The 13,184-nt window shown below is 32.5% G+C and overlaps 1 protein-coding gene across 1 annotated transcript; it reads left to right on the top strand.

Annotated features, from left to right (window-relative positions):
- Positions 1–3,144: 3,144 nt before the first annotated feature.
- LOC110607499 (reticulon-like protein B11) lies at positions 3,145–8,326 on the top strand. Its single transcript, XM_021746627.1, has 6 exons — positions 3,145–3,326; positions 3,499–3,679; positions 3,976–4,117; positions 4,611–4,680; positions 4,774–4,943; positions 7,859–8,326. Exons 1-5 carry the CDS (start codon positions 3,266–3,268, stop codon positions 4,941–4,943), a joined length of 624 nt encoding a protein of 207 aa, XP_021602319.1. The 5' UTR covers positions 3,145–3,265; the 3' UTR covers positions 7,859–8,326.
- Positions 8,327–13,184: the final 4,858 nt, after the last annotated feature.

Below are 13,184 nucleotides of genomic sequence, written 5' to 3' on the forward strand. Positions count from 1 at the left end.
TTTTAAATTGAGAAATGACACATTTCTAGCATGATCCATGCATCATAAAATGCCATGTTATGTATTAGGTTGTGTTGCATTAGAATCCACGAATATGATGTATTGCATAAGATGATATTTGTATGGATGAATGTTGGATGATCCTTAGCCCTTGATATGAGATCAGATACTATGAGATGAGATATGGCATGAGGTAGCCATACCAGGTCGCTCCTGGATAGTCTAGGTCGCTCCTGGTACTATGAGTTAGACAGTCAGCCTGTCAGATCAGATAAGAGAAGTCCAGGTGATGACCTAGTCTCCTTGGCATAGTGGGACATGTTGTGATATGAGTCAGATAAGAGAAGTCCAGGTGATGACCTAGTCTCCTTGGCACAGCAGGACATATGTAGTAAAGGGCTATTGGTGACAAGTTCATCCGTGAGATGATATGTTTGTGATGTGATGCATTTCATAAAAACATGAAACGAATGAATTGTTTTATTGTTCCTCCTCACTGGGCTATAGAGCTCATCCCACTCCCTTAACCCCAGTTTTGCAGGTTCTGAGATAGCTATGGGAAGTCAAAGTCAGCAAGAGTAAAGAGGAAAGATATGCATGAATGTATGTTTGTAATAGTATAGTGGACATGATGTAATTAACAGATTAGTTGTAATGTAATACATAGATATGTACTGTCATATACTGGATAGACTTGTGCTTTCCCTAATGTCTTTGTTGTAGTGTAGTGTATGATTAATCCCTTTGTACATGGATCCTGTTTTACGTTTCTTGATGAGAAATGTGTGAATCAGGCTTAATGTATGGCTTTGATGAGATACCAGTGGGTTGTGTTCGGGAAGAAAGGGTTTCAATCCCTTGACCCACAGCAGTCAGTAGTCACTGGTATAGGCCCTGAGGGCCTTTTCAGACTTGCATATCTGAGTAAGAATAGTTAAGTCTGGTAGTTGTACAGGATTGTTGAGTATGTTTTTGATCATGTATGGGATGTATCAGGTACACAGAGATATGTTCGGCTTACTACAGGTCCCGGCGGCCTTATGCCAAATTGGATCCTAGTGTCGGTAATGGTTCGGACCGTTACAGAGGGGTATCGGTTTCCGGGTCGTTACAGCCCGGGTCAGCTTAACCGACAAAACCTTAGAAAAGATAGCATGGCCCTTCGATTCAAGTAAGTTAAGATTTGCTAAGTGGACACATGGCTTAAGGTTTTCATGATTAAAATTAAATAAGGTTAAATGAAATTCACAATTTGAATTAAGGAAATGGGTCAAGTATTAGAGAATTTGAGCAGATCGATGAAACCAGTAAGGCAACAGAGGCAAAAAATAACATAAGTACAAGTGCAGACATAAATAAAATCTCATTCATTGCAGATCGGCATACAATCAAGCGTTGGAAGTAAAAAGGCAAAAGCACACTACATACATAAAAAAGAACAAAATCACTGTTTTATTCAGTCTTCTAGGATTACAGGAGGAAAAATCGTCCTTAGAGGATTAACATCAGTGACTATATTATTATTTACATCATCTACAGCACTATCCCTTGGGAGTCCGACACTCTCTGACTCCTGCCCATCAATACTTACGAAGGGCACAATCTCACCCCTCAGAGGTCTAGCTCCCTGAGGTCCAACACCTTCTCCCTGAGGCCTAGCATTTTCTTCATGAGACTCAGTTGTTGCAGGAGGAGCACCTTTAGGCAACGGGTTGCCATCCTCCCCATAACACACCTCCTCGCCATCAGAATCTACTTTAGGAGCTCGGAGCTGAGCTAATGGGATGGAGGGGGCATCCTTGGCCTATTTCAGACCCTGGTTGAACCCGGAGGTGAACATACGGAAAGCTCTGTGCCATAACTTGTTCTTCATCGTGTCAGAAGCTTTGAACTCCGCAAGTCACGCCTCACAAGCCTCCTCGATCTTGGCCTTCAACAATTTTTATGTTAATTAAAATACTATTTTTTATATTTAAAATTATAAAAATAATATTTTATTATTAAAAAAATAATATTATATTAAGTAAGAACCTATTTAACCTTTGAATAAAAATACATGATTTAATTGAAAAAAAAATATTGTAATCCTTGAATAAAAATATAAAAATTTAATTAAACTTATTTTCTATTTTAATATGAGAACTTTTATGCAAATCTTTTCCCAACAACCACAAAAAAATGAGATTTAAGTATCTTTGTAGCATCTAAACTCCTTTTGTAGGAGGCTTGTAGCTTTCATTTTGTATCATCAGCCGAGGAATCTAATAAGCTACTAGGTTGCTTAAGTTGTGCCAAATAGTTAATTTAGGGTAATGGTGTCATAAATGGTGGTTGATCTGCCTCCCATGTGCTCCAACTCTCACCTAATGCACTTTTTAATTGGAAGAATTAAAGCATTGTTCTATACATGAATGTTCTAAGAGTTTTCAACTGAAGTGGATGTGAAACTATAGTTTGCTTGAAATGACAACAAGTACCCTAGAATCTAGGTAAGGTGGAAAACTTCACATAAAACCAATACACAGGATTCAACTGGAAATTTGGGTTTTTGAGAATTAGTGAGGTTAGAAAATGGCTAAGCTCTTAATATCATGAAGAATTCCTTAAAAATTTGAGAGAAAGGCCTCCTTCAACTGCTCCAATTATCTATAGAAATCTCCCTTAATTACAATATTTTTAAAGCCAAAATTATTCAAAATTTCAAACTCACATTCCACTAATATTTATTATCTCTGTCATGACCATGTGATTGAGTGTTTAGCCTAACTTATTTTATCAGTAGCTAAAAGTATATTATTACTTTGCAAATTCATATTTGAGTTTTTAATCTTCAACTTTTATAAATAAATGATTTGAGTATTTATGTGGTAATATGTTCAACCATAGACTCTTATACAATTCTTCAAAATGCAAAAAGTATTTATGGTTTTAATTTGAGAGTTCGAATCTTAATCATGATTTAATTAATAAAAAAATCAAAATTCAAAAATTGATATTTTAAGAAAATAGTTTTTTTTTTTTTTCAAAAAAAGGAAATCTCTTGAAAACCAGCTGTTTCTGGGCCAATTTCAAGGCAGCCCAGCCCAATGTAAAAACAAACTCTTCTGAATCTATACGTTATGAACCTGAAATATCAGTTTTCTTCTCTGCTTCTTGTGTCTGTACCATTTTGTATTCTCATCTCCCTCCCTATACTCTGTCTCTCTCTCTCTCTCTCTCTCTCTCCTTCTGTGCAATCTTTTTTTAAACCCTAAATTCGATCTTCATGGGAGAATCCATTCCTCCTCGCCCCATATCCGTTCATCAAGTTCTTGGTGGCGGCGCAGGTTTCCTCTCGCTATTTCAATAACATAATTGTTACTCGATATGAATGGAAATTCCATGTCCTAGAATCATAAACTTGTCTGTGATTTTGATTTCGGATGGATCTGATCTTTCAGATGATGAATTTTTGGTCTGTTTTCTTCTAATTTTATCAATTTTTCTTTGTTGGAATAGTGGCTGATTTGCTGTTATGGAAGAAATGGTTTGCGAGCGTTACGGTTCTTTTGACTGCGACTACTATGTGGATGCTGTTTGAGCGAGCTGGTTATAATCTCTTGTCTTTTGTAGCCAATGTGTTGTTCCTTCTTGTTGCCATTCTATTCATATGGGCCAAATCTGCCACCCTTCTCAACAGGTTCTCTTTTAGGACCCTTTTCCATCTCTGAATGCTTTTCAATTTGAAATTTTTGCCATTATCAATTCTACTTGTATACTTCCATTTTCCCTTCGTTTGTGATAATTCATTTTGCAAGAAAAGAGTTCAGTTCAAATGAATCCTTGCAAAATTATGCATGATTTCATTTTCTCAGTTCTTCCATTCCAAACAAGAAAATTGATAGAAAAGAAAAGAATTGAATTGAATTTTTGTGAAATTTTTTATTCTGATTAAGGGGTTCATAAAATGTGAAAGTGGTTAGTTCTGTGCTTCAGGCCTCTCCCTCCCCTGCCTGACCTAGAAATTTCTGAGGAGACTATTGTCAAAGCTGCTGATGCGCTTCAAGTGTATGCCAATCATGCATTGTCAATTGCTCGTTTGATTGCGATTGATAGAAATTTGAAATTATTCCTTCAGGTTCGGAGATTTAGCCCTTGAAGCAAACTTTTTGTGCAAGATGTTAGAGTTTTTGTGTTATTTTATTTTTATGGGTTAATTACAAGTTACTTCTTGATGATTGCCTTCAAAAACATTTTGATCATTGCTGTTTAAGGAGTAGCAATTTTAATTCATATATTACCATATGTGAAAATCATAATATTTTGAGGGACTAAAGTGTTATATACTATAGCAATTTAGAAATTATGGTCAATTTGAAACTTTACTTTAGAGACTGAAGAGTAATTTAATCTAAAATTTCGGGGACTTAAATGCAAGGAATTTTAGAATTTTATGATTATGGACTAAGAAATTTAATAATAGTCTTCAATGGCTAATTTTCAAATAGTATTTTAGTGAGGACCAAATTGTGTGTAGAAAACCTCAGGGGTTTTGCATTTAATCCTATTTTTATTGATTCAAGTGGCTTTGTGTTTTCTGTGCATTATTTATATGCAATGTGATTCTGTAGGTCGCGATTGGTTTGTGGGTAGCATCATTTATTGGTAGTCTCTGCAATTTTCTCACTCTTGTCTATATTGGTAAGTTCTTTGTTGTCCATTGTTTCTCTTGAAGGGGTATGTAATTAAGGGTTTCGCTCAATAATAATTTCTTTTTGCATGCTCATTCTGCAGGTGTTCTCCTTAGCTTTTCAGTTCCTGTACTTTATGACAAATACCAGCATCACATTGATGAAAAGTTGTCTGTAACACACAGAATTATTCAAACACAGTATAGGAAAATCGATGATAGCCTCCTAAAGAAGATTCCACTACCATCAGGCAAGGAAAAGAAGTTTCAGTAGGTAAGTCTGTTTCTACCAACACCCCCCTCCTTCCCTCCTCTCTCTCTCTCTCTCTCTCTCTCTCTCTCTCTCATGTCAATACTTTATCATTCTTGCACTTGTGGGATCTCTTCTAAAATTATCAAAACGAATTACTTGAATCCAAATTTATACCAAGGACAAAGCTTTCTGACTCCATATTTAAGACAAAAGAATCTTAGCGCATATCTCCATATGAGTGACGAAAAATAATATTCTAGATCTCTTAGCCTCAATCTGGAAAATTACGGAACAAAGAAAAGGAAATATGTGAGCTCAAGGGAAATAAAATAGAGAGAGTGTGTTGGAATTTGATGATGGGCCCGGTCCAAGTTTGCATGTGGTGAGAGTGTTGAGCCCCACTAGGGGCTTGATTGAACTTGATGTGATAGTCTTCTCCAAAATGCTCTTAGACAATTTGGATTAGGCTCATTTCATTTTATATACTCTTCGTTATAATTGTAGTCTTCCGATGTGGGATTTTCACTTTTCCAACGCTCTCCCTCAAGTCCAACTGGCATAGCCCAGTTGTGACTCAATTGCCTTCATTTTGTCGTCTTGGGCTTGTGTTCTTTTTTTGTTTCAAAAGCCGATAATGGGCTCGGTTCAAGTCTGTATGTGGTGAGAGTATTGAGCCCTATATTACGGCTTGATTGAACTTGATGTGGTAGCCTCTTTCAAAAGCCCTTAGACAATTTGGATTGGGTTCACTTCACTTTATATACTCTTCATTTATTTCGTAGTTTTTCGACGCGGGATTCTTACTTCTCCATCAGAGAGAGAGAGAATGAGGGGGAATAGATGGCTGAGGGAGAGGTGAGTGGAAAAAAAATCAAAAAGAAGGGCGAATTTTGAAGTGTGTGGATGGAGATCAAGATTCAAGAAAGTGGGGATTGGCTTGAGAGCACTGTGGAAACTGGAAGCCGTTTTGGGAGCCTTGCCTTCTATTTTCTTTTTATATTTTTCTGGATCTCTCTCTTGTTATTTTCAATTGAAAATATTGCAGCACTATCTAATCCATAATCTAGGGGAAAATATAGAAATAATTCCATGTCAACTGCTATTTAAGGTATTAGAACGTTTATACCTTCAGGGATATTATGACAACTGACCAAATAACATATATAAATTTTATTTAGGATAATTTATAATATATTCCTAAGATTTTGTCTGAACTACAACTTAGTCCCTGCATTTTTAATAATCTTTAATGTTTCATTCTATTAACAAAATAGTCTTGTTAAATTCATTGTTAAACTATAATAATTTAGTCTTGTATATTTTACTTTTTGTAATGGTTTACTCCTTATAGTCTAAATATTACTAACATTTGCCCCTTAAATTTGGATTGCCTTCTTTAAATTAATGGTTGATTAACTGTGATTTTACCGAACGTACTATTTTGTTAACAGTATGAGAGCTCAGAGATTAAATTATCTTTTATTAAAAAAGTAGAGATTAAGTCACGATTTTGTCAATCTCAATGATTATATTGTAAATTACCCTTTTATTTAATCAATCTGTACTTTCTGTTAGAAGATTCCTTAGCAGGTATAGGTTCTGCTATATTAATGAACTTGTTTTTTGTCGCCCAGTATTTATCTTTTGATTTATGATTTATGCAATCCATTTTTCTTTTACAAGCACTTGGTACATTTATTACTGTATTTTTAGCTAGTTTCATGCAACAATAAGTGGCATTAAATTTTACATATGGTCTTCTTCATAAGCGCTTAAGATAGATGTGATCCTTGTATGGTAGCTAATAAATTGTGCTAGTATATAGATTGGATTTTTGCATCTCACCAAGATTAAATTGGCAGCTAAAGGGTTGTTATTGCATGTAAATATCCTCAGTGGTACTGTGCTCATTAATTTTAGGGATAATAGCTAAAAGAATCCCAAGTTTTACTAATTTCAATAATTGTATCCTAAACCTCTTTTTCTTAATAGTTATACCTAAACTGTGGTCAACTGAACTAATTGTACACTGTCACTACCAGCTATCATTAAACTTATCGGCCATTAATCACCGAATGACAGTCGGGTACAGTTCTTTTAGGGGAAAAAGGTTTAGGTTGTAGTTGTAAGTAAAAGTAAGAGAATAATAAAGACTATTTATGTGCATGTCCATCTTTTTTCAAGCTACTTTTTAAAAATAATTAAGACTTTCTTTTAATTCAAATGTAAAGTTTTACCTATAGGAAAATACATCTGTTTGTTATTAGCATTTGCAATATATTCATTATTAATAAATTTAATAATTTTAAAATTTAAAAATTATTATTTTCATTTTATTTAAGGAAAATAAATAGAGGAATGTAAAAAAAAAAAAAATCCTTTATTATTATTATTATTACTACTACTGCTACTTTGTTTGGATGAAAAAAATGAAAGAGATAAAATAATAAGAGTTTTTTTTTTTTCCGTAAAAAGATTGAAAATGATGAAGTTAAACAAAATATGATGTTACCATTTTATGATAAATGGCAAAAAAAGTTGCGTACTTCACTCTTTTACAATTACAGTCTAAACCCTTCTTTTAAACCAATTGTATCCTGCCATTAACGAGATGATCAATGGCTGTTAAGTTGGTTACAATAGGATACAATTAATTTGATGGCCATAGTTTCGGTCATGATTGTTAAGAAAAAAAAAAGTTTTAAGTTGAAACTAGTAAAGTTTAGAGTTCTTTTGGCATTATCCCTTAATTTTATGGATTATTGCACAAGTAACTATCTTGATAAAAAATATATGCTTAGATCTAGTGGGTTTACATACATTCTCTCAGTTTTTTTCTTCCTCGTTTTCTTTTCTAAGGTAATTTGTTAGTTACAGATGTGGATATTTTGGGAGGAACTGAGGCATGTAACATCCACTTGACTTGATTGATACAGGGTTCCAAGTAGTTCAGCAAAGTGTGGCTAGGGGTGTGCAGATTGGTTGTCAACATAGAATATGATCAGGTTCAATTCTACTCAGGTTCTCATTAGTAGCACTATCAAACATCAAATCCCAGTAATATTTGGGTGCAGGAACTGACCTAACTATCTACAACAAGTGAATGGGAGAGAATGTTCAATTTTTATTGTTTCTCTGGGTTGCCTTCTTTTGTTGTGATTTTCTCGTCACCAAGTATTTTTGATCCGTTATACCAAAAAATACTACTAATTGATGCCTCAAGTTCGTGTTCCTTACTGCTTGCTGTAGAAAACAATGATATTAATAACGGAGTGAATGAATGAGTGGTAGAGAGACTGAGAAATTAATTAGTTGGAATTTCTGTCTAAGTTCCAATTGACTAAAATGGAGCATGTTATGCACATTCACTTACTGAAAATTATCTTTTTCTTTTTGCTGTGATATATAATTGAGTGTGTAAATCTTAGCCGCCCTCCTTTCCAGCATTGTTTTTCTTCTATACGAGCATGTTAAAAAGAAGACATGCAAGATGAACTATATACAGTTTTTTCTCAGTGAGGGGAGGGGAGGGGAGGGGAGGAGCTGAATCAACGAATGTGTCGCAGGCGACAATGAACTAGAATTGACGTCAGCAGCAAGTTGGTTTTTAAGTACTTCACTATTGGCCTAATCAACAAATATGTCATTATATTCTCAAAATTTAATATTTTAGCTTGAATTTTAAATTCATCCAACTAGAAGTCTTTTATCCAACAAGTAGAGTTTGGTTAATGGTAAAATCTCGTTATTCCTAAACTGAGATCCACAGCCGCACACAAATTCACCGTTCACCACAAGACAAGCGCAACCCCTCGGGTTCAGATCCTCTCAACTCATCATCAATTAATACAAAAAATTTAAAAAAAAAAAAAAAAAAAAGTCCAGGCACAATCAAGAAATTAAAGTTGACGTTTCACTTTGACCTCTATTTGGTTTGCCTGAGACAGGTTTGACCTCTATTTGGTTTCTGATACAAAATGGGGAAGAAATTTTCTCAGACCTCTTTAGTCATTCTGCTAAAATATTGTTGTCAACTGACGTATTTAGTCGATTTATTTTAATTTTAATTAAAAAAAATTAAATAAACATATAATTAAAATTATAAAAATTAAACAACATAAATAATTCAAAGTAATTAATAATTTTTTTAAAAAACATTAAATAGTTATTAAGTGATTTATCGTGGCTTTCGATGTTGGTGTCAGATCTAGCGATGTGGCCACCATTATTGAGATGTCGAAGTGGGTTTCTGGAATATCTATTAATTGTAGAGCTGTTGCTGCTTTTTTAGAAATGGGTCTACGAGCATCCAGTGGAGTATTTTTGGGTATAAGATTTTAGTAAAGCTGAATGATTCTTATTCAAATGGCAAATTGCATTAGATGAGATTTGCGATGTTTGCTCAGTTGTTTGTTTGAAAAATTGATTAAATTAAATTAATTAAAATGTTTAATTTATTTTTATTTTTATTTTTTAATTCGATTTGATTTTTATTTTTAAAAATTTTAATTATTTTAATTCGATTTAATTTTAATAAAAAATAATAAAATTAAATCTAAGATATATTATTTTTGATAATATTTTTATATTAAATTATAATTAAAATTAAAATATTTTAATTAAATTTTAAAATATTAAAAATAAAGCATTAAAGAATAAAAATTTATTAAAAAATTCAGTTGATTAAAATAAATCGAATCGAATCAGATCGATTTGATTCAAATTAATTTCTATTTAAAATTGATTTAATTTGATTTTTATAAAATTTAATTTTTAATTTTTTTAATTCAATTCAATTTTAAATTAAATCAATTTGAGACAAACCCATTCAGACCAAGACGAACATAAACCCTCCTGAAATTTTTTAAACCTTTTAAAAGTATATAGGTAATTTTTTTTAAAACATGAAAAATTATTATTAAATTTCTACATATTTAAAAAATTTATCAACTCATTTTTATTTTAAAATTATTTAATTAAATCATCATTATATTTTATAATTTTAAATTCTTTAATTCATTTATCAAATAAATTTTTGCTATTTAATCTCTGTATTATATTTCAATTCAATTTTTTTTTTCATTTTCAATATTTTAAATTCAAATTTTCACTTAAAATTTTTATTAGATTATTTACTCATTATTTAATTTATTTTTATATATTATTTTTATTATTAAGCTATAGTTTTTTTAATTTATAATACTTATTACTGATGGATTTATACGATAGAAATTATATGAAAATAATTTTTAATGATTAGAATATTTAAAAAAAATTAAATTTCAATAATAAATCCTATATTAAAATATTATATTATTTTAATAATTTTTTTTTATAGATTTACATGTTACAATCGTAGCAGAAAGAAATTTTTTTAATAATATATTTATAACGGTTGATAATAATATTATTAAAAATATATTTTAAAGAAATTTTTTTAATAATATATTTATAAAGGTTGATAATAATATCATTAAAAATATATTTTAATAAATAAAAATTAAATGAGAATAATCATAATTTAATTATAATAATTTATTCACTTTTTATAAAAATTTATTTTCTAAATATAAATTTTTCAAGAGACAATTTATTTTACTAATTTTTTAATTATATTATTTTAAAAATATTAAATTTTATTAAATATTAAAAAATATTTTAAACATTTATTTAGAAAAATAATAATTAATGATAAATTAATTTAGAAATAATATAAAATTAAATAGAATTATAATAATCAATTATATATTATTATAATATAAAAGTGAATAATAATTTTGAGAAAGTAATAAAAAAATTAATAAAATAATAACATATGAGATATTTATTTAAATTAGATTTTTAAACCGAATTTACCGTTACTGTGTCGGCTGTAGTTAAGATTGGAGTGGAGAAGGGCGTTGCAGTGAGCCAGTAAATGGAGAGAGAAAGTTAAAGATCGGAGTGGAGAAGGGCGTTGCAGTAAATGGAGGGAGAAAGCAACAACGAGTTTATTAGGGATTTAAGTTTAATTAAAATGTTTTTAATTTAACCCATTTAATTCAAACATCACCCAATCTGCTGAGAAAAACATCCAAGTATAAGAAAAAACTTAAATATGAAACATTATCACAAATCTCCCCAGCATTTGCTAAAAAACAAAAGTAATATTTAATAATCACCCAAAAATGGAAAGAAAAATTCACTCTCTAGATACAAAAAGTAATAGAACAATATATTTTATTAATAGCAATTATTAGATTGAAAAACTTTAGTTTAATTGATTGAATTTAGGGTTATAATATTTAATTTTTTAAAAATATTGAAACATATTCATTAATTATGTCAGAAACTAAAAACTAAAAAAATAAATTAACTTGAACTTTCACTATAATGTTTACTTATCTAGCAATTGAGGGTTTTACTTAAAATTTTAAAATAAAAATGAGAAGATCCTTCGACTTTGATAGTTTTGAATAAATCATTAAATCTAAAAAGAAAATGATACTTTCTAATTTCGAAAAAGTTAACTCAAAAGTAAAAATAAATTTTTCTGAACGAAGCTGGTGCCTTAATTGCTAAGACAAATATATTTGTTTTCACTACATTGAGCCTAGGTAACGAGGTATGACATTAGAAATCAATCTAATAAATGCAATTTTTTTTTTGATTCCTTAGTGGGGTTACTCATTAAACACTAAAAATTAGTTTTTCATCCTAACTAATCAAGGAAAGAGCCACACCCTGAACATCATCTCTTAATAATTCTTTAATCACTTCAGGAGGAGTTTGAATCACTGTAACGACCCGAAAATCGGACCGCTACCGGCGCTAGGATCCAGGTCGGCTTAAGGCCGCCGAGACCCGTAGCAAGCCTAACATGCAACCTGACAACCTGTTTAATTCCATACATGATCAAGAAAATGCATAAAAATTTAAAACTTTTCTTTCGTTCATACACCAAACTCAACCTGTGCATGCACTATACATAATCATAATCATAATCATGACCCCTCTTTGGGATCTCATCAATGCCCCAATGGGCAACACATCATACGTTGAGTTGGTTTGCATACTCATCATAAAATATATAAGATCATGTATTAAAAGGGATATCTCATACATAAAGTCAAGCACAACCTCTAATCCTCAAAGTCATTACATGACTAAAACTGTACTTTTACATAACATTAATACATTTATCATGTCCACACTATCTATTACATACACATGACTTCATTACTCTTATGGATCTCCTGGTCTACCCTGTACCTGCAATCCTGGGGAAAATGGGAGAGGGGTGAGCTACTAGAGCCCAGTGAGTAGAATAATAAAAACATTTAAATCATATGGATCATGGAATGCGTCACATCACAGCTAATCACATTAAGGATGAACTTGTCACCAATAGCCCTCTACATAGTCCAACTGTGCCAGAACGTAGAATGGGTCCTGATCTTTCCCTTACATAGCATAACATAACAGTGTCCAACTGTGCCAGAACGTAGAATGGGTCCTGGTCTTTCTCTTACATAGTGCCAGCGAACGTAGAATGGGTCCCACTAGTCTTACATTCCGTACCGTACATATCACATCGTCATATCATAGATCGAGGGCATTGGATCATCCAATGTTCATCCACATCAATCAACAATAAAGTATGCAATGCAACATATTCGTGAATTCTAATGCAAACAACCTAATACATCTCATGGCATTCATGATGCGTGAAGCATGCTAAAAAGTCCATTATTTACTTTAAAACATAAGGAGTTATTCCACTCACCTCTGGGTAGCTCTGACCAGACACTGGAGCAGCTAACTCACTGCTGGGGTCCTCGGTTCCTCGGGTCCGAACCTACACAGGTGGACTCAAGTGAGGAACCAAACAAACATGAACATAACTCTAAACTACTCCCCAAAAACCCCCTAAAACATCATGAAACAATCATAGAAAAACATGCAAGAGAGGGCTGGACAGGGCACTTTCGGCGGCAGGTTCGGCGGCCGAAAGTCCCTCCAGAGCCGAAAGTCAGGCAGGTTCGGCGGCACCTTCGGCGGCCGAAACTCCCAGACAGAGGCGAAACTCATGCATGTTCGGCGGCACTTTCGGCGGCCGAAACTCCCAGACAGAGACGAAAGTCTCTTTTCGGGGGCAACTTCGGCAGCCGAAAGGCCTGCCTCCCCAGCCATGTTCGGCGGCCGAAAGTTCCTTCGGCTGCCGAACCTGGTTTCTGCCAAAGGGCAGAAACTTGGCTCCCTTAAGCACATTTGCCTCCAAAA

The sequence above is a fragment of the Manihot esculenta genome, chromosome 7 (assembly GCF_001659605.2).
Source record: "Manihot esculenta cultivar AM560-2 chromosome 7, M.esculenta_v8, whole genome shotgun sequence".
Lineage (NCBI taxonomy): Eukaryota > Viridiplantae > Streptophyta > Magnoliopsida > Malpighiales > Euphorbiaceae > Manihot > Manihot esculenta.

Excerpts from the sequence above, each read along its gene's own strand:
- LOC110607499 (XM_021746627.1), top strand. The coding sequence starts at position 3,266 with ATGGGAGAATCCATTCCTCCTCGCCCCATATCCGTTCATCAAGTTCTT. Across the intron at positions 3,680-3,975 it reads TCTGCCACCCTTCTCAACAG|GCCTCTCCCTCCCCTGCCTG; the intron begins GTTCTCTTTTAG and ends TCTGTGCTTCAG. Across the intron at positions 4,681-4,773 it reads TCTCACTCTTGTCTATATTG|GTGTTCTCCTTAGCTTTTCA; the intron begins GTAAGTTCTTTG and ends CTCATTCTGCAG.